The 26894-nt window shown below is 56.3% G+C and overlaps 1 protein-coding gene across 2 annotated transcripts; it reads left to right on the forward strand.

The window, feature by feature from the left end:
- The first annotated feature begins 779 nt into the window (after positions 1-779).
- Positions 780-22496, forward strand: LOC102458311 (ovomucoid-like). 2 transcript variants are annotated; one of them, XM_006110212.5, is made up of 13 exons: positions 780-915; positions 2137-2159; positions 5054-5181; positions 5746-5809; positions 8058-8191; positions 10452-10539; positions 12273-12368; positions 13811-13938; positions 15526-15589; positions 16145-16266; positions 19802-19850; positions 21330-21378; positions 21907-22496. In XM_006110212.5, exons 1-12 carry the CDS (start codon positions 858-860, stop codon positions 21333-21335), a joined length of 960 nt encoding a protein of 319 aa, XP_006110274.2. In that variant the 5' UTR covers positions 780-857; the 3' UTR covers positions 21336-21378; positions 21907-22496. The 2 variants fall into 2 exon arrangements, with proteins under 2 accessions (XP_006110274.2, XP_006110275.2); XM_006110213.5 differs by lacking the exon at positions 12273-12368.
- Positions 22497-26894: the final 4398 nt, after the last annotated feature.

Below are 26894 nucleotides of genomic sequence, written 5' to 3' on the forward strand. Positions count from 1 at the left end.
GGCAAGGAGATTGTCGCACGAAGTCTCCCCTCCGCCAAGAGCAGCCTGCGTCTCCCTCGCCCGTTCTGCGGGACTCCCCCGCATGAGCTTCGGCATCATCTTCCTGTGACCCCTCCAGGAGCCCGAGATGTCACCGCTCCTGCCGCATCCCACGGCAGCATCCCCTGAGGAAGACACGGCCCTTCAGAGGGCAGCTCTCGCGTGGGATCTGCCGTGTGCCATGAGCCGCATTCGTGGCTGGAAGGAGAGAAGGGCTATTCCCCGGGAGCTGCAGGCCCTTTGCCTCGTGTTGCAGTTGTGCGAATTCTAGGAACTGTCCGAAGGGGCCCTGCTGCGTTCGGCCAGGCACTAAGTCCAGCATTTTCCACCTGGGCCCCCTCGAGCTAGCGAGGCACTTGCTTCATTCCTAGGCCCCGAAACTAGTGGCCTGACCGAGAATCCGAACTCGTGTTTACATCACTGGAACCAATGCCTCAAAATACAACCCTCAGCAGCTGTTGCCGGCAAATTAAGGAGGGGCCTTGCTGAGCACATTGATTTCACTCACCACCCAGCCCAGTGTCCCCTGGTGAGACGCCTCCGTCTGTATTCGAAATTGACCTGAGCTGTTTGTAAATTTCCTTCTTTTACAAGATCCAGGGCATGACTCACCCAGGTTCTGTCCCTGTGGAAATTAAGGGTGTTAATGGAATCACTGCAATTTGGAACTCCCTTCCGCAAACTGGTTTTGCAGTTCTTGGGCAAGTCATGTCACAATCAAGGCGGAGTATCTGGCTATCTATATAGGTATGATCCAACCTCTCATGCTGGAGTTTTGCTAATAAACTAGACCTAGGCCGGCAGTCAGTGTTCTTACCATGAAGACGGCAGGTACCTTTGTGTTCCTAGCGCTGGCATGTCTCTGCTGCGTCTCAGGTGAGTAACTTTGGCTGTAATCTGCCCAGGATCTTAGAAGTGACACTCCGACTCCTAGGAAGCTTGGACGAAGGAAAAGGTGCTTCCTTAAGGAGGTTAAAATGTCGGCAAGCTGGAGAAATGGCGTGTCCTCAGGGAACCAGAGCAAGGTTAGGGGAAAGGTCCACCATTCTGGCTTTGTAAGAAAACTGGGGTTCTGATGAGTATGTGTGAAATCGGCAGCATGCGTGACGTTCCCGGGGTGACTGCCCTGTTCTCTGAAAATGATGGAATAACACCCGTGGCGTGTGGCTGGGGTAGGGCTAAAGTAGCTCTGCCGGTAGAATACTTTGTGGCAAGAGGACAATTGGCTGTCCAAATTACAAACAAAAGAAGAGAAGAGAAAAGAAAGGTGGTTCCATTTTTGTACATGGAACCCAAAGGCCCGAACAAGAAGTGGTTGGGGATGCTTGTATGACTTCCTGAAAACGGGAATTTTCCCCTAGCTCCGGTGGACACTGAATGTATTTTCCCAGACTCTCCTGGGGACACTGGAATGTTAAGTACAATACCGATGCAGCGGCGCTAACTTTTCTACCGTACCCCCATTCCTCGTGAAAAGGAGGCGCGGGCGGGTTCCTTGGGGGCTCACCGGGATGCCAAGGAAACAGCCGATGGCTATCAATGATGTGGCAGAGGGATACTTCTATCCTCGATTCCTAACCGCCCCTGCTGAGCCACGATCGGTTGACTTTTCTTTCAGGCAATGCCGTCCAAGTGGGCTTTGAGGAGGAATTGGAGGGAAAGGCAGTGGAGGCTCATGGGTTAGCTCGGGGGGTTCAGTGGAAGTGCGGGAGAAAAGATTTGTGGGTGAAACAGCCACATCTGACAGAGGCTGGTGTCCCTGGCAAGGTGTTGGAGCGAAGTGTTGAGAGTCTCATGCGGCTAAGCAGTAACTGAAGTGTCTTTTCTTTGCTTCTACACACATACAAATATTGCAAAAGAGAGCGAACGCATGGGGGGGGGGGGGTGCACCTAAATAGGGGTCTGGGGTGGCAAATTCTTCATGCCATGAAAAATGAAGCTCACAGATTTCATTTGTTGGGCTCCTTTGTGTACTAGATTATCCCTCATCCAATAGTTTCCGTTATTTGCAGTTAAGGAGGAAATACTTTATCTTCAATTTTCCTCAGGCTTCCTGACATTTCATGGTTTGTGTCTGCGTTTGTGTTTTTCTCATAGGTGATGCCAGCCAAGATATACAGGTTAGTCCACCTCCTGTTAGAGATGTTTCCCAAATTAGCTTGTTAACATCCCTAAAATAAAAGGCCTGGTCGACTTTAAAAGAGCCAAATGTTCCCCCCAATCATCTATACCATCCCAGTGGTGTAGAACTGAGACAAAACATCTCTCAGGATGTCTAGACTACACCTCTCTGTCGAAGAGAGATGTAGATTAGCACACCAAAATTGCTAATGAAGCAGGGATTTAAATATCCCACGCTTCATTAGCATAAACATGGCCGCCGCTTTTTTCAAAATGGCAGTCTAGACGCGGATCTGTCGAAAATAAACCCTTTTTCGACAGCTCCTGTAAGCCTCATTTTTTGATGAATACAGGATCTGTCGAAAAAGGGTTTATTTTTGACAGAGCTGCATTTAGACTGCCGTTTTTCAAAAAAACTCTTTCGAAAAAAGCGGTGGCCATGTTTATGCTAATGAAGCATGGGATATTTAAATTCTGGCTTCATTAGCAATTTTGATGTGCTTGATTTGCATCCCTCTGTCGACAGAGGAATGAAGTCTAGACATAGCCTCAGAGCTGGAACGTGCAGCATTAACAGAGGGTATAGCTCACAGCCAGGTTTTGGGATGCGTATCTGGAAATATTTGGCTCAGATCTAATGAGATGCATGTCAAAAGAGCGCGAGACACTTTTCTCATGGAATTTAGAGCTTTTGCTTCTGATCCAACCAGAGTCCCATGCTGGCGAACATTAAATCCCATAACATTTAACCGCCCTTTTTGGAATCTCCACCAATGATTTGATTTGCTATCTGAGCGGAGTCACTCAGTCCTTGTTTTACATGGACTAGTTGGCTTATCCACCGGTAAAACCCCACTTCCATATGGAGGAATCTGCCAGCATACCTAGCTGGAGTGTTGCTTTTATGCAGCCTGCATTCCCAGCCGTCGGCTGGTAAGGGCGCTGGCTGGTGCTCTAGCTTGCTGGTGCTTGGTTGCTTTGCTGAAATTCATCTCTCGGCGGTGCATCATGTGCTGGCTGCTCTGCTCTGTTAGGATAACCATGTCTGCCCTCAGCTGGGCCCTGGTTGTGCGACCTCCTCTCCCCTAGCTGCTTTTAGACCATTCCACTCCAGTGCATGAGAACTGAACATAAGACTGGTCCATCCAGCCCAGTATCCTGTCTGCCGACAGTGGCCAGTGCCAGATGCCCCAGAGGGAGGGAACACAACAGGTAATCCTCATGTGATCCCTCTCCTGTCACCCATTTCCAGACAAACAGTGGTTAGGAACACCATTCCTACCCACCCTGACTAATAGCCATTGATGGACCTAACCTCCATGAATTTATCCAGCTCTTTTTTGACCCCTGATAAAGTCCCGGCCTTGACAATCTCCTCTGGCAAGGAGTTCCACAGATTAACTGTGTGCTGATTGAAGAAAAACTTCCTCTTGTTTGTTTCAAACTGGCAGGTGGGTGAGTTGTTTGGGCCATAGAACCGCATGTGCTCATCTCTCAAAAGCGATAGGAACTGGGACGTATCCCTTTCAATAGCTGGTGGACCAGCCTTCCCGTTGCCTGCACTATGTTTGAGAAGCCAGCAGAGCCCTGCTGGAGCAGCAGCGTATGTGTGCAGATTGGCAATGCACGTTGCATGCAGTGAGGAAACCTGGTTCTCTGGACCCACTGTGCCTGTGTAGTTCTTCATATTGGCCAAGTGGCGGAAAGAGCGAACGACGGGGTAATTAGCCATCAGGGCTGGCTCCTAAGACACAGCAAGAGTGGGCTGTTGCCTCCAAAGGGCTACGGTCCTCCATCCCCGACAGAGTCATAGTCACAGAGCTGGAAGGGCCCTCACGGCAGGACCCAGCACTGTCTAGACCGGGGCTACTCAACACTGGAGATCCCAGGAGCCACAATGATACTCACAGCACATGCCGAGGGCCGCAACTTAAGTGTGGTTGCAAATACTTATGCAAATATATATGCAAATATATGCAAATAGCTTATTTCACACTGATGGGTGTGAATACGAAGATTAAAGCCAGACTACGCAACATGCAGGCCCCATTTAAGTCAGTTCTGCTGCTATTAATAAAATGCAAGTTACCCCATTTCCATTTCCACGTGTACGACAGCACTTTGAATGAGCAATGACCGTCCAGGGATTTAACTACAAAAATGCAGATCACCAGAATACCACTATACTGACTGTTTGTTTTGGCTCCCCCGCGGGCCGCGTGCTGAGCCCCATGTAAATCCAAACCACACCTTGAGCCACAAACAAATGGGCTGCCAGCCACATGCAGCGCACAGGCCATGTGTTGAGTAGCCCTGGACTAGGGCATCCCTGATAGACGTCTATCCAACTTGTTTTGAAACAGGGATAGAGATTCCACATCTTCCCTAGGCAATTTATTCCAGCGTTTAGCCACCCTGATAGGCAGGAAGTTTTTCCTCATGTCCAGCCTAAGCCTCCCTTGCTGCAGTTTAAGCCCATTGCTGCTTGTTCTATCCTCAGCCACCAAGGAGAATGATTTTTCTCCCTCCTCCCTGTGACACCCTTTTAGATACTTGAAAGCTGCTTGTGTCCCCTATAATGATAATGAAGGGAGATACCTATCTCTGAGAGCTGGAAGGGACCTTGAAAAGTCACCAAGTCCAGTCCCCTGCCTTGATAGCAGGACCAAGTACCATCCCTGACAAGCTTTGCTCCAGGTCCCTAAATGGCCTCCCCAAGGATTGAACTCACAACCCTGGGTTTAGCAGGGCAATGCTCAAACCACTGAGCTATCTCTCCCCTGTCTTGGCCTTTTCCTTTCCAAACTGAACAGCCGATGGACCCGTCTACCCGGGGGCTGTTCTAAGACGCCCGCCCAGTGCAGAGAGGAACGCCCTGTTTTCCCGTTTGCAGGAGGAGTGCAAGGAGCTGTGGCAGCTGTTCCGCAGCGGGCTCTTTCTTTGCCATCGAGATAACAACCCCGTCCGCGGCCCCGACGGCACAACGTACTCCAACAAATGCATCATGTGCAGAAAGCTGATGTGAGTACGAGAGAGAGCGCTTGCGTCAGTCGCTCACGCCGCAGCTTGTGCCGCTCGATGGGCTGTTTCCCAAGCTGCCTCTCCGGATTCAGACCTACTCTCGCAGGGCTTAATTCCCCCTCTATGCCATAGCTCCTTGGCAGAGGGACATACTGCAACCTCTGAGTCCCAGTTCAGAGAGGTTAGCTGCCAGCTCCCAAAACCGACCCCCATGAACCCTGGCACCCTTCCCTCCCACGCCAACCATGCAGGGGTAGGGGAATACAATGGGCACGCCCAGAAAAAAACCAGTGCTTGTGCTTAGCTGCCTGTTTTGCCGATGGGCCATGGAAGGGAAAGTTGCTGTTGAACGCGAGTGGCAGAAGTGTCTAGGGGGAGGAGGGGAGCAGAAAGCGGCGAGCTTTCTGGATGCAGAGAGCGTGGGCAGCTCCCTTCGGGCCAGACTCCGTGGATCATGCAAGTTAGGGCGGGTTTGCGGGATGAGAGCCGTAGGCCGTGGTGCTCTTGGCTTTCCCGCTGAGGTTGGAGCAACTCCCTGTGGCTCACTGCCTCTCTTTCTTGCAGGGTGAATCAAAGAGATGCCCTGCTGGGTGACAGAGGGAACACCAACAGGAACCTGACACAAAAGGTGAGGCTAAAGGTTACCCTGCTTGCTGCAAAGCACCCAAAGGAAGCGCGTCTTGACTGCCCTGCTGTGCCGGATCAGTGGTTCGTCGGCACAGCGCGGCAGCCATGTTTATTTTAATGAAGCGGGGATTATTTAAATTCCCACTTTGTTGCCTATGCCGAATAAACTATTTTACACGGCTCTGTCGATGGAGCCTTGTAGTCTGGACATAGCCAAAGTGTCCAGTGCTTTGAACACTCACAAGGGAGAGGGGGAAACCTGTGTCATGCAAATTCTAGTCTAAACTCCCCCAGCATAGCCAGCTGCGATCCTGAGAGTGGAAGGATGGTCCAATGGTGACAGCTTGAGGCTCAGCAGACCCTGGGTCAAATACTGGCTCTGCCACACACTTTCTGTGTGACCTTGGGCAAGTCACTTAGTCTCTGCATGCCTGAGTTCCCCATTTGTGAAATGGGGATATTGACCTGGCCCTCAGTCACAGCAGCGCTGGGCAGATAAGTACAAGAGCAATTGTGTGGCGCTCAGAGGTTACTAGTTAAGAACCTGATAGGTCTCAGAAAGCCGGAAGGATTCTGCAGCGTAATCCTCTAGTGTTGTACGTGGTGATTGTTACACCCCAGGGCAGAACAAAAGCCAGACAGGGAGTATTCTAGCAGACTGCGTTCCTTCCTAAATTCACATGCTAGAGGTAAAGCCGACTGCTCCTCTGTCAGGCGAGGCCCGGCGTGGGGTTGGTTACCTGTGGTTTCAGCTCCCCCATCACTGCGTTCCCTCGCAAGGGTGGGACGCTCTCATTTCCGCCTGACTTAGAACCCAGTCAACATTGAGGGACTTACAGGGTCTCGTTCACAGCCCGGGGTGGAGCCCTGTTTAGAAGTGACAGCCAGCGGGGAGCAATGGGATACCCCCAGAACACAGCGACTGACCTGGGCATAAAACCAGAGCAGGATGGTTGGAGGGGAGCCAGGCCGGGGTAAGATCCGCCGAGGCCCCAGGCCACGGCAAGTTTAAGAGGCCTGTCAGGGGGTGCGCTCCCCACCGTGCCTCAGTGACCCAGACTGGCTTCAGCTAGCCCATCTCTGGGCAAGCTACAGTCTGTCTGGGCCGCTCCTCACCGGCACTGGGGTATCTCTGCTGCCCCGCTTACCTGGGGCGTTGCTACCACCCTCCAAGCCGCAGGCCCCCAGCCAGGAAATGCCTTAGCCAGCGCTCCCCTAGCCTGTCCGGCCACCCCAAGTCTGTTCTCCCTCCTGGGAGCCTCCTGCTTCCTCTGCTGCCAGCTCTTCCCTGCTCTCCCCTCCCAAGCCAACTGGGCTTCTTTCTATAGCCCTCAGCTGGGCTCTCATTAGCCCTAACAGCCTCTGCTGGGGCTTTGCTTCCGGCCCCTGCTCCGGGCCTGAGTTTTGCCCTTAAAGGGCCAGTGCAGGGCCGGTGCCCTGTCACAAGGCCCCAGTGCGTGACCAAAACTTGACATTCGGAACGTCGTATTTGGAAACCCCTCGGAATCTGAGGCCCTGTGCTGCAGCTCGCTGAGTTCATGCATAAATCCGGCCCTGGAGGGCAGCGAAAGGGACCCAGCTCTGGAGACAGCAGTGGAGGAAATCCCGTGAATTCCAGACCAGCTGCAATGGCTGAATGAGAGAGGGAGATGAGGGGGCAGCAGTGTGGGTCCGTGGAGGACAAATCATGCCTGGCTCATCTACCAGGATTTAGTGGGGATGTCAGCAACAGTGTTTCAGACCAGCGGCCAGATTTACCCACCCGGCTCCATGACACCTCTTGTGGGCTTGTGCGTGCTTGGTTTGGTGGGTCGCATTGCGCTTTTCCATGGAATTGTTGCTTCTTAATCCGCGTTAATCATTTGCGCAACGTCCGGGCAGCTCGGGGACTGTTTTTAAGTTCGATTCTTATTGCCACTCCCACTGCATGTTAAAAGAGCTGGGAAAAGTGTGTGGGCAGGATCCCAGATCGATCAGATCACACGTATTTTTAAGAGGCCATCATTAGCAACACCATGTTAGTAAAGGCCCATCATGCGCTCCCAACTCAGCGAAACTCGGCATCCCTCTGACGCACCCTCCTCTGCAGATACTGGGCGTTGATTGGTATTAAATGCCCTTCTTCTTCCATTCACACCCCGGAGTTTTATGCATGATGCAATTCCTGGAAAAGAAGCCAATGTGTGCGGCGCCTCAGCCAGTAGAAGCCAGGAGCCATCTTACACAAGATGTTCTCCTCCCTTCTGCAGGCCGTTGACTGCAGTGAGTTTCTGCCCCAACTCAACGCCAAAGGAGAGCTGATCTGCACCAAAGAGAACGAACCGGTGTGCGATGCTTCTGGACATTCGCACCTCAACAAGTGTGTCATGTGTGCAGACAAGTTGTGAGTACAGAAACTTGCCTTCACGTAGCTCCAACCCAGGGCGGAGACACGTTCTCCCCGGTGGCGCCACTCCTGGGTGTAGATTTCAGAGCGGGAGCCTGTGGGACTGCGTCAGCGACACCCGTGGCACCTGAAAAGTGGCCAGTTTGATTATGGCAGGGGCGTTCATGAGCCGCCACGCACTTCGTCAGACGCATGAAGTGGAGGAAACGTGGCGGGGAGGCAGTGTCGGTAGCGTTACATCAGAGCTAATTAAACCGGACAGTCTACGGACGGACGCCAACCAGGCAGCAAGAAGGGGGACATACACACGCTCGTGGGAAAGCATTTTACCCTCCCTGGACACGCCGTTACCAGCGAGGGAGTTGCCTTTCTTAAGCAAAGGAACCTCCACACCAGACTGCCGGGGAAACGGCTGAGCGGGAATCCACGTGCCAATTGGACACCGGCAGGATGGGTCTGATTAGAAACGGGGAGTGGCTAGCTCACGCCAAGAAGCAATTCCCATGAGGTATTCTCCCCTTCTTCTCGCTGCTGGACATGGGCCGCGGCCCCCCGGATTGAACTAGCTCTGATCTAACGCTCCCCGCTCCGTATCTCTGCCGTGTTTCTTTCCCTTTGTGTCCCTCGGCCTCTGTGAAGGCGCCAGGGGCAGGCGCGAAGCAGCATGGGGCAGTCGAGTGTCAGCAAAAGCCCAGGACACATGGGCAAAGATCAAAAGGTCCCTACCCCAGTGATGGATAGGAGAGCTGGCCTGCGCCCAGAGACTAAAGGGTTAAACTCAGGTAGCGAGTGGGCGTTGGCAGAAAGCCAATGGGAAAAGGGGTTGCCTTTCCTTTGTGTGAGTGCTAAGTTAGGAGCGGGAGGCAGCAAGATGCAGTAATCAGGCAGAATTATCAGGCCTACAAGGAATACTGGGCATGGGAGTGAACTGGACCCTGAAGGACAGATCAGCCCAGAGCGCGAGTAGAGAGAGGAACGTGCGTTTAGTTGCGATCAGGGTCCCTTCGTTTGGTTTGGTTGCTCGGTTAAATCTCTCAGGGTGTGTCTAGACTACAGGGTTTATTCAAAAAAGTCGCCTTTTTTCGAAAAAACTTCCCCTGTGTCTAGACTGCTGCCTCATTCTTTCAAAAGTAAATTGAAAGAACACGGCAGTTTTTTCGACCGCGGAAAACCTCATTTTACGAGGAAGAACGCCTTTTCCCGAAAGCGCTCTTTCGAAAAAAGGCGCTATGGAACGCAAACGCCGCTTTTTAGAAAGAGCATCTTTGAAAGAGGCAGCTGCTGGACACAGGTTGTTCTCTGTGGGTTTTGGTTTTCAAGTTCTTGTGGCAAAAGAGTTTGGGTTGTCCCTTGGGAAGATGGTCACGTGATCCTTCCTGGGTCTCAGGGTTCACTTGTCTCGCAGCGCCAGTGCATCTGTGATCCCGGCGAGGAGTTGTATGCAAAGCCCAGAGAGGGAAGGTCTTTGTGGTCTCTTGCAGGCCCCCAGCTACTGCCCACAGTGCCAGAGTGGGGAACGGCCCTGACACCCCTGTTCTAGGGCAAGTTCTCTCTGCTCTTGGCAGCTCCTGGGAAGATGTCCGCTCATCTTCCGTACCGTCCAGAGGCCTTCCCCAGGGCATGTGCTATGGCAGCACTGTCATGAAGGCATCGTCTCGGTCGGGATGTAGCATGCGGGGGGATGGCGAGGAGAAACTCGGGGAGTAGGGCAGAGCCCCCGGAACCTGGGGCGTGGTTAGACGATGGTGGCATGAGGCAGCATAGACATGTTGGCGGCTGTACAGGGACCATGGAGGGATTCAAAATTGTACTAGGGGCTCCATCGGAATTCTGGGATGCCCTGACGCAAATTCTACCTGCAGCTGGAGTGCGGGGTTCCCCCGGCTCGCACCCGGCCGTGCTCACGGGGGGCGGGCAAACCTCCCGGGTCAGGGAATTGGCAGAGTTGGGATGGGCAGGGCTGGTGTCCTGGCCTCTGGGTGTCGGAGGCTGGGGGTGGGCGACAGAGGAGGGATCACAGGCTGAGTCCCGGTTCTGTCTCCCTCTGGGGCACCTGGCCTTGGCCGCTGTGGGCCGACAGGACACGGGGCTGGATGGGCCTTTGCTCTGGCCCCGTCTGGCTTGTTTGGGGGTTTTGCTCTGGCTGCGGGTTTCTGGGCGGTTTCTCTAGCGGTTTTTTGTCCCAGCTCACATCCAGCGTGGGCCCCAGGGGGAGGCAGCCCTGTGCTCACAGCCTCGCTCTGTCCCTTTCTTCCAGCAAACAAGAAGCGCAAAGAGGCGTCCTGCTGGGTAGCAATAACTCGCAGCCGCCTGTGAGTGGCGCCGGTGGGATGACCGCGAGGCAGGTGAGGCTGAGCTTGGAACCGATTGCCACCTTCCAGGGCGTTTGACACGGCACCAGAGGACATGGGCCGAGGATCTGTCCAGGGCACAGTCCTTGTTAATTTCACGACTGCGCGAAAGGAAACCCTGGTCCTTATTCTAATGCCTAGTGGCCTGGGGTTTGATTTTATTAGTTAGTTTCTTGCTGCTCTGGTAGGAGACCGATGTTCAGGTTGAAGCCCTGGTCTTAGACACTAGTTGTCACCAATGTGTGGAATACGTTTTGTTCTGTGCACCACGGCGTGTGCAGATGTGCACCAATGGTAGCAACGCAGGCTGGCGCCGTGGGCACTCTGCTAATTCGACTCTCTCCTGGGTGGCCGCCTAAGGGCTCAGCATCCAGGGAATCCGGGTTGTCACCATGCTGGGGACTCCACACGAGTTCAGAAGGCGCTGTGCCCTTCATAACCCCTGGGAGAGCCGCTCCCTAAGGCCAGTTGCAGCCTGTTTGCTGCTGGCCTGCGAGGCACGGCAGGAGCGGAGCCGGGGGGAGAGGCCCGCGTAGCTAGCAAGGCGGCTCGTGACGAGGGGTGACCTGCACCGCTAACGGCCACACAGAGACAAGGGGGAGGGAGAAAAGCGCGTGACTCCGATGGAAGCAAACGCTCGTTCACTCGGAGGCTGATTCCGCCTGCATTGAAGCCAAAGGCACAGCCCCCCCGGCTGCTCCGCACCCTGCTACCCTCGGACGCCTGAGACTGCTCCGGGCACAGAGAACCCCCTTCCCTGCTGCCTCCCGACAGGACAGGGCCAGGAGAGGGCTCTGCTGTTCCCAGGCCCCTGGGCTCGGCAGGGACAGGAGTTTTCCTCGTGCTCTGAAGCTGGGGCCTGCGGCTGGTTTTGGAGCGGTCCCGTTGCTTTTTGTCCCCCGCCTGGTTCTCGAGAGCTCTGACCCGTGTTATCCGTGCGCCTGGTGTCCTCCGGCAGGTGTATTCCCCCCAAAGCCGGTCCCTGGTCATTCCCGTCTCCCCTGCGAGGCGCCGTCCCGGCCGATGGCCCTTCGATGTCTTGCCTATCCCTGCACCAGGGTGGGTGAGACCTGCTCTTGGCATCCGTGGCCCTGCCTCAGACCGGCTGGCTGTGCAGGGCGTGGCCTGCGTACGGAGCGCCCAGGGAGAGGGAACCTCCCGCTGCTCCCAACACGAGCAAGCTGCGCTTGGGTAAAGACAACGGCATGGGTCACGCCGGGGGGTGAGAACTTCCCCAGCCGCCTGCAGCACCGACACTAGTGCGAAGCGGGTGCATTCGGACGGGACAGTGCCTCTCACGAGGGCACACGAGGAGCAAGGCCATGGTGAATCGGGCACTAGGGCTCACCGAAATCCCCGCTCTGCTCTCACTCCCAGAGCCTGCCCCGTGTGGAGTATCCCGTGCTCCGCTCCCCGCCATGTGTCACCGGACGGCAGCCGCTCTCACATTCTGACGTAACCTTGAGGGAGAATGACGCATCCATTGGAGGCTTCTTTCTCCATTAGCCCGCTGCCCCCAGAAGAGGCCAGGCAAAAGGTGGAGAACCAACGAGACTGGATGGAAGCGGCTCCGTAGACAGTTCCGTGTTAGTACTAACCAGGTGGCCTGGACACGGGATCCTGGAAGCGTTGCAGGGCCAGGCAGGGAGCAGGCGTGCGGGGCGCGTTCAGCATTGTTAGCGGCTACACTGCAACCAGCGCACACTCTGCCGCTCCCTTCCTTGCAGCACACAGGAAGGCACAACTCAGATGGCTGGAAAGTGCGGCGTGCAGCCTGGCTTCCGAGGAGAGCGCCCGGGGTCGGCAACGGCATTATCATTCCGGTAAAGTGCGCTCTTGCAGCACCCAGCAGCAAAGGAGCAGCCTCACCGCGCCTCGCTAGCTCTGGAGTGGGGCGCTGTCGTCCCTGGTTCAGGGCAGGGCAGCGGCGGCTCAGGGCCTGGCTAAGCACTCACGAAGAACGACTGTAAATACTGGGGCGGTGGCCTTAGAAAAGGAGGTGGAGAATAGGGGACATGAGAAAAGTCTAGGACGTGGCTTAGAGAAGGTAGATTCACATGGCTGGTTTCCTTCCCTGCCCTGCACGCAAGAGCAAAGACACTTTCATGTACATGGGAAGGTGGCAGATTCGAAAAGGAAACACTTTTTCACACCGTGTATAATTAGACAGTGGAACTCATGGCCACAAGAAGTCATTGAAGCCAAGAAGCTAGCAAGACGCAAAGAGACTGTATCTTTATGTGAATTCCAAGACTACCCACAGTTATCACGAATGCTAACACAAGCTTTGGAAGAGTTATAAAACACCAGGGCTCCAGCTATCAGGGAGGAGGAGAACTCATGTGAGGGACACATTGCCCCATCTGCCTGCTGTGGGGTTCGTAGACCTTTGCCTGAAGCATCCAGTGTTGGTCATTGCCAGAAACAGAGTCCTGGAGTGTATTGACCGGAGTCTGTTCAAATCGGGTGTCCCCTGTGCTCCGAGCTGCTGTGAGCAGCGCTGGGTTATGAAGAACAAGCCATGCTGGAGACAGCTCGGTTATATTTCCTGACCCAATTTCAGATCGATGAAAAGGTCACAACCCTGGATGCTCTTACAAATGAACTAGCATTGGTTTGCACACGCACAACGGCCAATATGGCCCCATGAGCCGTGACCATATGAACTCACAATACTTACTTTTTGATTGTTTTTAGTGTTGCTTGCTAGGCTCCCGTCAGGTTTCTGGTTTTGCCCTCTGGTGGGTGCTGTCTGTCAGATGAGACAGACGTCAAATCCTGTCCCCTTATCGTTACAAGAGGTCAGGACTGAAAACACCCAGCCGTTTCTTCTCCAGCAAACTTATCTGCAACAGTCCCCTGACATGCTCTGCCTGCGCAGATGAAATCTGATACATTCAGCTCGAGCTGGGGAGGCGTTGGCTGCTCTAATAAAGGGAGACCTCCATTGGCGGGTAGCAGAAGTAGACTGTTATCTTCTTTAGGTGAGCCGGATCCAGAGGGAGACCTCATACATCGAAACGTGGCCTCAGTGTAGATCAGAGGAGCCGTGGAGGGCAGGGCTGTTGTGTACAACGCTCTGCCTCAGTGGTCAGAATCGGCCGCCTTGCTGTGCGTGCTCTCAGACACGCGTCTCCGCGCCTGAGGAGCGTGCCTGAAGATGCTCCTTCCGGGGGACTAGGGCTCAAGTTCTGGTAAATCACAAAACACCGTCTCCCAGGTAAAGATGCAAAGACCCGTCAGATATGATCTCCCCTCTTTTTAGGTGGACTGCAGGCAAATTCCGCATGGGATCAAGGGCGGAGCGATTCTCTGCCAGAATTCCTGGCAGCCGGTTTGCGGCAGTGATGGGAAGACCTACAGCAGCAGGTGTTCCCTGTGCTCGGAGATGCAGTGAGTATGAGCAGGGCCAGTGCCAGTGAGGCGCCAATTTCCGCCCTGGCTCGTGCGGCGTGGCCCTCGGCGCCTCGCGCTGGAACGCACACAGAGCACGAGATGCAGGATTTACACGGTGGCCGGCCGGGGCCCAACATCTGTACACGCTTGTGCTCCACACCCTGCATTTCCCCACCCTCGTATCCCGCCCTGATACCAAATGGCGGGACTATCTAAGACCCGTAGAGGGTGGGGAACCCCGGTGGGCCAGCGTCTATTCCGATCTAATTCCGCGGCCCATCGGGGACATCAGTTGGCGGCTCCTTCACGGAGCCGTGAGCACGGGCGTGTACTTGGCGCGGTTTACCCTCATTCCAGACACCTGCCCCTTCTGCGGCGTGAGGGAGAACCTGGCGCACGCCTACCTCGAATGCGCCAGGTTGCAGCCCCTATTCCGGCTCCTCCAGAACCTCTTATTGAGGTTCTGGCTGCACTTTTCCCCCCACCTATTCATCTACGCACACCCTATCCGTGGCCCACAAAGTCGCGAGACCTCCTCGTCAACCTCCTCCTGGCCCTAGCTAAGAGCACCATCTACAATACCAGGAGGAGGATGCTAGACGAGGGGGTTCTCTGCGACTGTGGGGCCTACTTCCGCTCCTCCCTTGTGTCACGAATCCGAGCAGAGTTCCTCTGGGCGGCGTCCACTGGCTCCATCGACAGCTTTGAGGAGCAGTGGGCGCTGTCCGGGGTTCTCTGCTCGGTGTCCCCATCCGGCTCCCTTATTTTGAACCTCTAACCCGCACTCCTTGATCCTTTATTCATTCTTTGTCCCAAGCAATTAGTTGGACATGGGTCCAGTGTCCCTCCCATAAGGCTGGGGAGGGGCTTTTAGAAGTGGGCGGGCTTTGCCCGCCCACCATCCCATGTTTTCAAATAGACCCTCCCAGCCCAGCGAGGCGGAGGTTTAAAAGTCCTCGTACACTCGGCAGCACCCGTGGGAGGCAGGTCTCCTAGAAGGTGTCGCCTTCCCGAACCGCCTCACCCGCCCCACCCATGCTCCCCCGGAGTCCGCCAGACCCGCTCCCCCAGCCATGGTGGTGCCAGAGGCTGGGGCAGGCTAGTGGGGGCTGCACTGCACAGCCTGTTCTCCCAACACTGGGCCACACTGGCCGTCCAGCGCGGGGGCTCGGCGGCGGGGAGGCCTTGCCATGCCAGGCGGCTCGCCAGACCTTCAGAGCGGGGCAGGCTGCAGCCGTGCCTCCTGCCCGCTCTTCGGAGCTCTGGGGCTGGGGGAGGCTGCGGCTGCGCTGCCCGCTGGCTCTCGCGAGCTCCCGGGCAGAGGGAAGCTGAGGGTGCTACCCCGGGGCAGGGAGGGGGAAGGGCCGGCAGGCACATTGGGGGGGTGGGCTGGGCAGGGGCCTGCAGTGGCCACAGTGAGGGCAAGGCCTAGACTCTGGGGGGGGGGGTTGCCTCCCCAAGCCATGGGGTCACTCTCCGCCCAGGGGGGCACCAGCCACGCGAGGTGAATTTGCAACTCGCTGCTGGGAGGGGTCCGTGGCCTGGTCCCTGCCTGCCCGCTCAGGCCCTCTCTGCCTTCTGCAGGAGAACTGGGGCCCGCATCGCGCTGACGTCCGAGGGGGAATGTGCCGACGCCGCGCCGGTCAAGGTGAGACGGCACCGCACACACCCGGCAGGGGCACACAGCTCCTGGGTCTCGCGGCCACGGGCACAGGACAGAATTCCTGGGGGGCGGGTAGTGGTCGGGGCTAACGGCCCCACGCGTGGGTGTGGCGCCAAGTACCAGGAGAGTCCCTGCCCGGGAGGGAGAGGTCTCCTAAACCAAGCCGCATGGCGGAGCAGCAGTCACCGCTCCCCCGGCCTGCCCCACGGAGCCAGTCTCCACCTCTGCCCCATGCCTGGCAGCTGCCGCTTTGTCCAACAGGCCGGAGCCTGGACTCCCTGCAGGCTGCAGAGCAAAGGGGCCCAGCTGCGACTCTGGTTTAGACGTGGGCTGCAGACCCCTCCTGGCCTGTGCACACTGGCCCATCCCAGTCCCACCCCAACAGAGGGAACCAGACCTGCTCAGCTTCACACAGACCCCCCTACCCAACCCCTCTCCCCTCCCCGCGACTTCCCTTCCCTTCTCAACACCAAGATAGCCGGGAAGGGGGGTTCCCTCAGGCCGTCGCTCACGCCAGCATGCTGCTGTGTCATCCCACAGGCCGACTGCAGCCAGTACCCCCAAACTAAAGGAAAGATGCTGTGCACCCCGAGCTCCCCGATGGTGTGTGGGACCGACGGTGTGACACACAGCAGCGAGTGTACGCTGTGCGATAAAATCCTGTGAGTACACACCTGCTCTCCTGCACAAGGCTGCTCTCCCGGCCTATTTATAATTCTAGCGCTAACTAACACTCTTAGGGTGTCTCCACAGCACACTTAGGGTGTGTCTAGACTACAGGTTTTTTTCGAAAAAAGTGGCCTTTTTTCGAAAAAGCTTCCCCTGCATCTAGACTGCTGCCGCGTTCTTTCGAAAGTAAATTGAAAGAATGCGGCAGTTTTTTCAACCGCAGAGGAAGAACGCCTTTTTTCAAACGTGCTCTTTCGAAAAAAGGCACTGTGTAAAGCAAACACTGCTTTTTTGAAAGAGCATCCAGACTGCCTGGGTGCTCTCTTTCGAAAACGCGGCTTGCTTTTTCGAACGTACTGGTTGTAGTCTAGACTCTCTTTTTCGAAAGAGACTTTTCTAAAGTATCTTTCAAAAAAGCCTCTTTCGAAAGAGGCTTGCAGTCCAGACATAGCCTTAGCTCCAAATAAGCATGCAATTTGAGCTAAGCACATTGCATAGCTTACTTCGATGCTATTTTAAATAGCTTATTTCATAATTTTAAAATAACTCACTATTCTGAAATTCCCCACAACCCTCATGGAACAAGGGTTACCAGGATGTCAGAATAAACTGCCTGTTATTTTGAAATCTATTTTGAAATAACAGGCAGCTTCAATAGATGCAGAATACTTCCAGTATCCCAAAATAGCTCCACAGTGTAGACACACCCATATAGTGCTCTTCTGATAGATGGATCTCAAAGTGAGAGTCTCTCCATTTTACAGATTGGTAAAAAGAGGCACAAGCGAGGCTAAGTGACTTGTCTGAGGTCATGCAGCTGGTCAGTGGCAGAGCCAGGGATAGACTTCTGCTCCCTTGCCTTCTAAACAGCTGGTTGGCCATGCCTCCCTTGTGACTTTAGTAGAGTCATTTGAGTTGACAGGCAGCAAGCTGGGTAAAGGACTCCTCGCCTGGGTAAAGGACTCATGGCAAAATTGTTGAGGAAGTGACAGGAAGAGCTCCAAAGGATCTCACAAAACCAGATGATTGGGTAACAAATTGCAAATGAATTTTAATGTTGATAGATGCAAAGTGATGCACATTGGAAAACATCATCCCAATCCCATACGTACAAAATGATGGGGACTAATTTGCTAAAGCCACTCAAGCAAGAGATCTAGGAGTCACTGTGGAGAGTTCTCTGAAAACTTCCACTCCGCGCGCAGCGGCAGTCAAAAAAGCCAACAGAATGTTGGGAATCATTAAAAAAGGGATCGAGAATAAGACGGAGAATATCTTATTGCCTCTCTATAAAACCATGGAACACCCACATCTTGAATACTGCATATAGATGTGGTTGCCTCATCTCAAAAGGTTTAGTTGGGATTGGTCCTGCCTAGAGCAGGGGGCTGGACTTGATGGCCTTCTGAGGTCTCTTCCAGCTCTATGGTTCTGTGATTCTATGAAACGATCTATTGGCATTGGAAAAGGATCAGAAATGGGCAACAAAAATGTGGAGGGGTTTGGAACGGGTCCCGTATGAAGAGAGAAAAAAAAAGACTTGGACTTTTCAGCTTAGAAAAAAGGAGACTAGAGGGGAATATGAGAGAGGTCTATAAAATCATGACAGGTACGGAGAAAGTGAATAAGAAAAAGTGATTTAGTTGTTCCCAGCACATAAGAACTAGGGGGGTCACCAAATGAAATGAACAGGCAGCAGGTTTAAAAAGAAACAAAAATAAGTTTTTCTTCATGCAGAGCACAGTCAACCTGTGGAACTCCTTGCCACAGGATGCTGTGAAGACCAGGACTTTAACAGGGTTGAAAAAAGAGCTAGATACATTCATGGAGGTTAGGTCCATCAATGGCTATTAGCCAGGATGGGTAGGGAGGGTGTGTCTAGCCCCTTTTTGTCAGAGGCTGGGGATGGGCGACAGGGGAGGGATCACGTGATGATTCCCGGTTCTGATCCCTCCCTCTGGGGCAGCTGGCATTGACCGCAGGGGAGGTCAGGTCCCTTCCTGGCCAAGCTCCAGGTTTCTGTGATCCTGCCCCTGCCAAGCGTGTGCCGTTGGTGCCATCTAATGGCTGCTGCCCAGAGCGGAAGGTTGCCTGGAGCATGTTCCCTGCTGATGATCTCAGCCGCTGTGCGGTTTGGGCCCTTTGGAAAGTGGCCTTTCCCCCCCGGGGCCGTGCTGACACTGGCGTTTCTGCTCCAGGCCGGGGCAGCTTTTGAAGCCGTCTCCAGCAAGAAATCCTGGAAAGTTCCCGGTGGGAGCAGCACTGTCTCAGTGCTCCGGGTGGGCGATGCTGCAGACCCGACCCTCTGCGCTGTCCCGGCCCCGCCGGCTGAGAGCGCCTCTCCTTCAGAACTGCACCTGACCTACTGGAAAACAGAAACCCTGGTTTTCCTTTCCCCTCGCCCCTCCGGTGCCAGGATCCCCCGGAGCCTGACAAGCCTGTGGAATGGGGGAGCATGAGAGTCCCTGTCTGCAGCTGGGAAACTGAGGCACAGAGAAAGCAGCAACTTGGCCAGAAGGGGGCCCGCAGCTTCCAGGCTCATCTCCTCAGAGGCATTTCGGTGCCAGTGAATGGGAGTTAGGCACCCGGGAGAGTCCAGGCCCGGGTCTTTCCTTCCTTTTGAATTCCTTGCAAGGGGAACGTTCCCCCAAGCCCCGCTCGGGAGCAAAGCGGCACAGGCAGGAGCAGGCCGCCCTGCGGGGCGCCCCCCGTACACATGGCGAAGGGGGACGTCTCAGTATCTCCTCTCGGGTGCGCGGCCAGGGCAGAAGAGACCAGAAGTGAGGTGCGATGGCCCCGGGCAGCCGGAGGGAAGAGAACGTGGCTCGTGGGTGAATTAGTGCATCTCGGTCGCCTTGTGTTATTCTAACTGGCCCGTCACTGCAAGCCCCTGTCCCCCATTAGAGGAGTAGCCCGTGGTTTGATCCCAGATCACCTAGGAGAGTTAAAAGGAGCCCACAGAACCGGTACATTGGCTCTTGCAGCCCCGGGCGAAGTTGGCACCATGCCCACTTGCTAATCTTTGCTCCTCACTGGGTGCCGTGCCACCCGCCTGATGCTGTTCTATAACTCTGCCTGTCTGGGAAACCCTCCGGCGGCCTCTCTGGTTTCCTAATTGGGGGCCAAAAAATAAGAAAGACCCGGGTAATGGTCCCAGCAGCGGAGCTCCGCCGTGCAGCTGATCGCGGCTTGTGCTTTAAGGAACCTTCCTTTTCCGAAGAGAAGCCGGGGATTGAACGTTTGCTGCTAGCGGCAGGGGAAAGTGGAGAACAGAAAGTATCCGCGAAGCTGCTGGAGGCGACGGCAAAGGGCCCAGCAGAGGCACAGACACAAAGAGAGAGAGTGAATCCTGCTGGGATTGGGGAGCGATCAGACCCCGTCCCAAGGGCACTGGCAGGAACCCTGTCGGTTGTGTTCTCAAACTAGCTAGTGCGGGGCTGACTTCCCGAGAGCTCCGACTCCCACGAGGAAGGGGGGCCAGGGAGCACTCCCCTGTCTGATCTGATTCTCTGACTCCCCTTTCCCCAGGAAAACACGCTCGGAGATTGGCATCCGGAATATCGGCGTGTGCGCTCAGGTTTGTCCAGCTCTTTTGCTCATGAATGAAAGTGACGCCAGATGCAAGAATAGGGCCAGGTCTCTGGGACAAGGGCCGTCGCTTTGTTCGGTTTGTACAGCGCCTTGCGCGAAACCAGCTAGTGCATGGCTAAGGTCCCGGCGCACTACCACAGTGCGAGTAACTCACACTGGTCACGTAACAACAACAGAACATGAGTCTACCTGCTGCCCTAAAACTATGGGGGAGGGGGGAAGGAGAGAATTAGAGACTGAGCAAGGAGGTGCGGATTTAGATCTGGATTATGTCTAGGCTGGGATTCAGACTGTTTTAACCACCCATCACCCTCGTAGCTGGCGCCTTCCACATAAAATCACTAGTGATAGCAAAGTCCCCGTGAACATCCAGAGTCTCTGGAACAGCTCCCTTCTCAGGGTCAAAACTGGGGAGGGGAAGGGGGGGGGGAGGGGGCTGGTGGGGATTTGGGAATAAATGGGGGCTCCAATTGTGAGTGCCACTCAGGGGGGAAGGTTTTCTCTGAGGCTTCACAGCATCTCTAAATGGCCAGATCCGGGCGTCACCCGATCTCATGTGAAGATTGTTGCACAGTCAGATCCCCCAGACAGACTGGTTTGTGCCTCGTGTTCGTATGTATCACACTGGGCTCTGGGGGTCCCCGTCAGGCACAACGGTGGCGGCTTGACTGCAAACCAGGGAGCTGTTTGCATTGGGCGTTGCAATCACACACGATTAATCGTAATAGCGATGCAGCCGTGTTAGTCTGGTCTGGCTGAAACAACAGACAGGACTAGGCAGCACGTTAAAGACTCACAAGATGGTTTATTAGGTGATGGAAGTGGGTCTGACCCACAAAAGCTCATCACCTAATAAACCATCTTGTGAGTCTTTAACGTGCTGCCTAGTCCTGTCTGTTGTTTCAACACGATTAATCGATTGTTAAGAGGCATCTCACCCTCAGTACTGGAAACACCAGGCTGCGTGCTCTTGTCCTAAGGCACTGGCTGCTCAAAGTCCACTCCTCGAGCTCTCTTTCTTACAACAGGCCAGAAAAAGCCCCTTGCCAACTCCGTTTTCCTTTTGGACCCTTTTCGCACACGATGGAAAGGTTTACAGGGCTGCCCCCCGACCGTCTCAGCTCTCCTGCACAGCTGGTCGCGTCCTCAAGTCAGTTTCCCCAGCCCAACACAGGCAGACGACATAGGGAAAAAGAAAAGACAGAAATGCAAAGGAGAGGAGGTGTCCCCCCAGGAATGACTGTCGCTAGCTTCAGGCTGCAGCTGCAGGATCTTCCATTAGCTGGCAGGTTCCCAGCGGGCCCGACCCTGTTGTTGTAAGCCACGATGTTTCGATGTACAGCACCGAGCACACGTTGTTTACACACAAACAGAAGCCTAGATAATAACACCGCATGCCGATCTAGCGTGACACTGCTCCTGCACCTCGATGTTCCGATACTCCCCTCTCTCTCTCTCTCCCCAGCCGTAAAGGACTCCAGACCAGCAAGTATCCAAGCCAAAGAGTGACCCAGGTACGGGCAAAGGTGCTCGGCCGCTGCTGGGTGATTAGGGGCCTTGAGGAGACGTGCAGCCAGAAGGGGCCAGGAGGACGGTCTAGGCTGGCCTCCGGCAGGACACACACCAGCCCATTTCCCCAGGGCTGGTGCAGAAAGCCCAGCTCTCTGCTTTGTTCCTTAGCATCGGCGTGCACCGCCGGGCACCGGTCTGCAGCCCCATCTTGTCTGAGCTCCGGCGCTTGGCTGGCCGAGCCTGGAGGGAGCCGTTCCCAGCCCCCTGCACCCTGATGCTGCCTCTTTGGGGGCCGTGATGGGATTTAACACGAGGACCGGAGAATCCTTCCCCAGACAGGCAACCAGGCAGCTTGTGTTGGGGCCAGTGAGAGCACCCGGGGATGCCTGCGGAGCGGGGCGGCCCTGAGCCAGCCAGCCCGGCACGGCAGCAGCCAGCCGTCTCCCCAGCGAGCGGGGCGCTCTGCAGGTTTCCCAGCCCCCTTGGGAGGCGCTGGCCTCGGCTGAGCGTGCTGCCTCCTCTCTCCCCAGGGCAAGCCGTGGAAGAGTTGATGTGAAGCACCCAGGGAGATGCTGACTACTCGTCCTAGCCCTGTGCTCTCCAGGGGCTGTCCTGCGCTGGCTCGGGTGCAGGGGGATGGAATCAGACGGCCCCGTGGGTCTCCCCCCAGCTCTGCCTCCGATGTCGCTGCGATCCCTGTAGCAAGTGCCCGCCGCCGCTCTCCCCTCGCTACCGCTGCCATAGAGGCCGCTCCGCAGAAGCCTGTCGCTTTTCTCCACCAGGCCGCCTGGGAGGGGCGCTTTGAATCTGCACTCGATCCGTACCCTCCCCAGATTACTGGCTGGCCCCCCCACAGGATGGGCAGCTGGGCCTGGCTTTGCCCCGCTGAGACACATGAGTCCATGGGAGCCTATGTGGGACTCCCAGTTGCTGTAAGAAATCTGGGATGCTGCCAAGCCAAAAGGGAGGAAGCGTGATCTAGTGGTTACAGCATGGCCCTGGGAGCCAGGGCTCTGCACAAACTCCTTGCATGGCCTTCGGTGAGGGACTTCACCCCTCTGTGACTCAGTTTCCCCCACCTGCAAAACGGAGGTGAAAATAAAGACTTCTCTACCGTGCAGGGCTGCTGTGAGGCTTTGTGTCTGTGAAGCGCTTTGAGATCCAGGGGTTCTGATGAGGCAGGGGATTCTTTCACGAGAACCACGCCGGTCAGCTCCCTCCCTCCGCCCTGCTGTCTGCCCTCTGGCCACGGGGCAGCTGAGTCTTGTCCAGGTGCGGGTCGAGAGGCCCCGGCTTCGGATGGCGTTTAGACGCGGGCAGCAGCCGGCCCAGGGTGGATCTCCCTGCCAGGGCAGCCAGCCTGAGACGCGTTGCACTAGCGAGGCCATTGTCCGATCTGACTTTTCTGGGCGTGGTCAGCGCCAACGGGATCCGAGCCCGGCCCCCCAGGGACCCATCTAGGAGCTGACTGGACTCTGCTAATGTTCCCTTTGGCTCGTCCCGGCAACCTCGGCCCTGGCCACCCTTAGCAAGGCGAACGCGGCTGGGCAGCAAACAGGGCAGGGCCAGAGGCAGCAGGGACGCCAGGCACATGGGGAAAGACTTCACGCAGGGGGCAGATACAAGCAGGCTGCTCCGTGGGCAGAAGCTGGCGGGGAAGGGAGCCCTGCAGCCGCGGCGGTAAGATGGCTACAGGGGAATAGGAGAGGGCTGCAATTTGTTTTGTCCAAATGAAAAGGGGCTTTTGGAGCAAAAAGAAACAGTTTCACAGACGCTGGTTTCATGATAATTTTCCAGTTTTTCAGCCAGGCCAAACCCCCGGAACTGAATGTCTTTACTAAACTGTTTGACCAGAAGTGGGTTTCAGCTTCGGTTTTACACTGAAAACCTGAGAAATACTGGTAGGAAACGTGGTTCCGAAAGAATCGGCGTTTCTCAACCGGCTCCAGGCATCGGCCCTCGCTCTGTTATCGTTGGCCACAGAAATACAGACCCGTGATTCCTGCCGCCTACAAGGGACTTTCTTTGCCATTTCCCCTCTGCATCCTGTTCCTCCTCAGCCTCTCCCCCTCGCTCTTTCACGTTCTTCCCTTCCCTCCCCACTTTACTCCTCTGCACTGTGTCCCCTTTGCAAGCCTAGCGCTCACCTTGCTGCCCGAGGGCCCCGTGGGACCAGGGCGGGCTCTGGCCATGCCGGTGCTCCCGGGAGAGTGCACGGTGCAGGACAGGGGGCACCGGGAAAGCTCTTTCACACTGTGATTGGCAGGCGAGCCACATTTCCCAGTGCCGGGCCGTGGCGTGCCCGGACGTGTGCATCCTGGTCCTGCTTTTGTGCATCTGGCTCTGTTTGTAAAGTGGGTGTGTGGGAGACAAACGGATGGAGGAACGGGGTGCTTTCCGAGGCGTGGTTTTCCAGGGGCCAGCTGCTGTGCGGGATGCAATGTGCCTGGCCCAAGGCGGTCCTGGTACGTCTATGACAACCGATAATAACCAAGGGGACTGTACTTTACAGGGAGTGCGCAGTGTCTGGCAGTATCAGACCCTCGGCGCTCTGTACATCTGATGCAAAATGGCTCCGTCCCGAGGGGTGCGCGGGACACCCAACGGCGCGACCCCCTTGTCACCGCAACGCGAACGTGCAAGAGAGGCTGTCACCGCACAGGGCAGGGGCATGGCGTCTGCACGCTCCTCGTGCGTGGGACGAGCCTTTGAGTGTCTCCCGCCGCACGGCCGCTTGTGAAAGCAAACATCCCGGTGCAAGGCGAAGGGGCATTCCGGGCGCTACCTCTCTGGCGGGCGTCAACGGGCTCCGGGCCAGGCGCCCATTCCAATGGTATGCGGGGGTCTAACATAACCGGCCATGGGGAGCCTCCGGTAGCCCCATCAGGTCCACAGGGGTCTCTACACATGGCAAAGCCGCAGGGTAAGAGACACAGCCAGGGGGCAAGTTCTTTGCTTCGCTCGTCTCTCCTGTCCTGCAACCAGCACGGCTACAGCGCCACCACAAACAGTGATACCCTCCACACCATGCACGGCCAACTTTCAGCCCAGGACATGGCTCTGTGGCTGGGGGAAATAGCTGAAAACCAAGTGCCACTTGCAGAATTCAACGCTTCGTCCCTCTGGCTGCCCTGTTTCATGCACAGACACAGGCCCCCGAGACGAGGCGTTCCAGCCGGCCGTATTACACCTGGAGCCAAGCAGTCTAGCCTCCCGCCTCTGTCTGGTTCTCTTTGCGCTGGGACAGGCCGTGGCCGCAGGCCATGCCCTGCATGTTGGGAGATGAGGGAGCTACAATTCACTCCACCTGTTAAATGCAAATGAATCAAAGCCCTCCAGCTCCCGGCCACGGGGCAACCAGACGGTCTTTGGGCCAAGTCTGGTGCTTGGAATAACGGGTGGGAGCCACAGACTCATTGTCTGAGTCAATGACGACTGAAATGGACGCAAAGTGGGTCAGAGACCACGGGGATAACCCCACACCGGTGGGGCTGAGAAACGAGAGGGACACCATCGCTGGCTTCCTTCCCGCTGACTGGTCAATCCCAGTGATTACACTGTGACACAGGAAGCTGAACGTGAGCTTGCACTGGCCAGAGCCTTTCTAGGGCCACAGGACCCCTCGTTGCTTTTGTGGCTCCGCCTCTGACCGGGCGTTTCTCTCTCCCGGCGAGCGTGGTGCGGTGCGCGAGACACGCACGCCGTGCCCGCTAGAGGCTGCCTGCCCTTAGGCGTCTCAGGGCTCGGTGGGGTCGCACAGACCTGGCGGGAGATCGGGCTCAGAGCCTGGTCTCCAGATGCCTCCTCTGACAAGCGAGCATGTGGTTGTAGTTGTAGCGCGCGGCGCCTGTGAGAGGACCCTGCGGGGCCACGCTGCACAGACAGAACAGAAAGTCAGGCCCGGTCGGGCACGGAGCAACAGGCAGCTCCAGACAGGGACGCACAAGGGCACAATAAAGCAGCGTATGAGTCAGCACAATCGGCAGTGTCTCTGGGCCCCAGCCGCCTACCGGATGCCAAGTTTTCCATCTTGTAGAGTGAGGTTACCGGGAACTCCTCCGAGGGGGAGAAAGCCCCAGAGAGCGTGTTTGGAAAGGTCACAGGTGGCAGGGGCACACCCTACAGCCAGGCGTGGGCCGCGTCCCGGGACTCCGCACACGAGCCACGAAGGGCAGCCCAGACCTAGGTCCTGTCTGTCTCTTTCCTGCCGTAGTCCTACCGGGGTCATTCTGGGATTCCAGGCGGGTGGCTGGCAGGAGGCGGGAGCTGGCAGGAGGCGGGAGCTGGCCGTGCTCTCCTGCCCTCCCTGGTCCCGTTGGAGTCTGACGGTGCATTGGAGAGAGTCTCAGTCTCCCAGGACTCGTTTATTTGGTGTGTTTTACAGGCGCCAGGCCGGCAGGCAGTCTCCCTCCGGACAGTTTGCGAGGCCCACGCACCCCCTGCGCTTCCCCTACACCTGTGTCCTAAGGCAACTATAGACCTTCATTGCAATTTGCCCCCCAGAAACCTGGCAGGATGCTAGCGGATCCCCTGTAGCTGGGGCTCGGTCCGTAAATAACCCCTCCCTGCGGATAAAGTTCACATGAAGTGGCTGTAGACTTTGGCTGCATTTCACAAGTTTGTTCTGACCCCAGTTCCTTGAGGTTGCTCCAGTCTCTTCTACAATCAGGGTTCAGGAGCCCTTCTAGCAGAGCGGCGCTAGCTCCCAGTGGCGTCTGGGTGAGGCTGGGGGGGGGGGGTCCAGTCACAAGCCAAACCAAGCGCGCGCCATGTGACGGCGCGTTGGGGTTTCCCCGTCTCCTGCACCCCCGTAGTGGCACGGACAGACTCCACCAGCCAGTAGAACAGAGGGAGTTTATTGCCTCTCCAGGATACAGCCCAGCACAGATGGAATCTGGTTCCAGGGCAGGGCTAGGATGCCTCAGCCCCCTTGAGATGGGGGAGACTGGGCCCCTAAATCCCAGCCCCTTCCCTAGGCTGCTTCCTCCATGCTCCCAGACAGAAACTAACTCTCTTCCAGCCCTGCCCCCAGCCAGGGACGGCCTTCCACCTTCCTTTGTTCCTCTCCCTGGGGGGTAGCTGGTAGAACAGTTACCTGCTGGGCCGTGGTACAGGCAGCAGCCAGTGGGGGTCACCCACAGCCCAAGCCTAGCAACCAGCAAGGTACCAACACTACGGCACATGCCATTGTCTGCGCTGCAAGCTCATTCTGCCCCCATGGTCCTGGGCCCGGTGCTCGCCAGCGCTGCCTCCTGCCACTTGCGGAAGGAGCAACCACTCCCCCTGGGGAATTCACCGCTTGTGATGCCCATGCAGGGTGGAAGCCTCCGAGCCCAGAGGCCCAGCCAACGGCGAGTCACCACGTCTGCCGTCTGAGCTCGGCCGCCAGAGACGCACGCACAGCCGGCGGCAGACTCCTGTCTGGTTGTGAGCCAATACCAGAGATTTTCCACTCTGCGGAGCCGCACAGCGGTTCCCCGTCTCCTCTCAGCTTGTGCTCCAAAGGCCCCTATTTGTT

This window comes from Pelodiscus sinensis, chromosome 16 (genome assembly GCF_052426305.1).
Source record: "Pelodiscus sinensis isolate ZL-2025 chromosome 16, ASM5242630v1, whole genome shotgun sequence".
Classification (NCBI taxonomy): domain Eukaryota; kingdom Metazoa; phylum Chordata; order Testudines; family Trionychidae; genus Pelodiscus; species Pelodiscus sinensis.

Coding starts and splice junctions, on each gene's coding strand:
- LOC102458311 (XM_006110212.5), top strand. CDS start 858: ATGAAGACGGCAGGTACCTTTGTGTTCCTAGCGCTGGCATGTCTCTGC. Junction 5,182..5,745: donor ATCATGTGCAGAAAGCTGAT/GTGAGTACGAGA, acceptor TCTTTCTTGCAG/GGTGAATCAAAGAGATGCCC. Junction 15,590..16,144: donor CCGACGCCGCGCCGGTCAAG/GTGAGACGGCAC, acceptor GTCATCCCACAG/GCCGACTGCAGCCAGTACCC.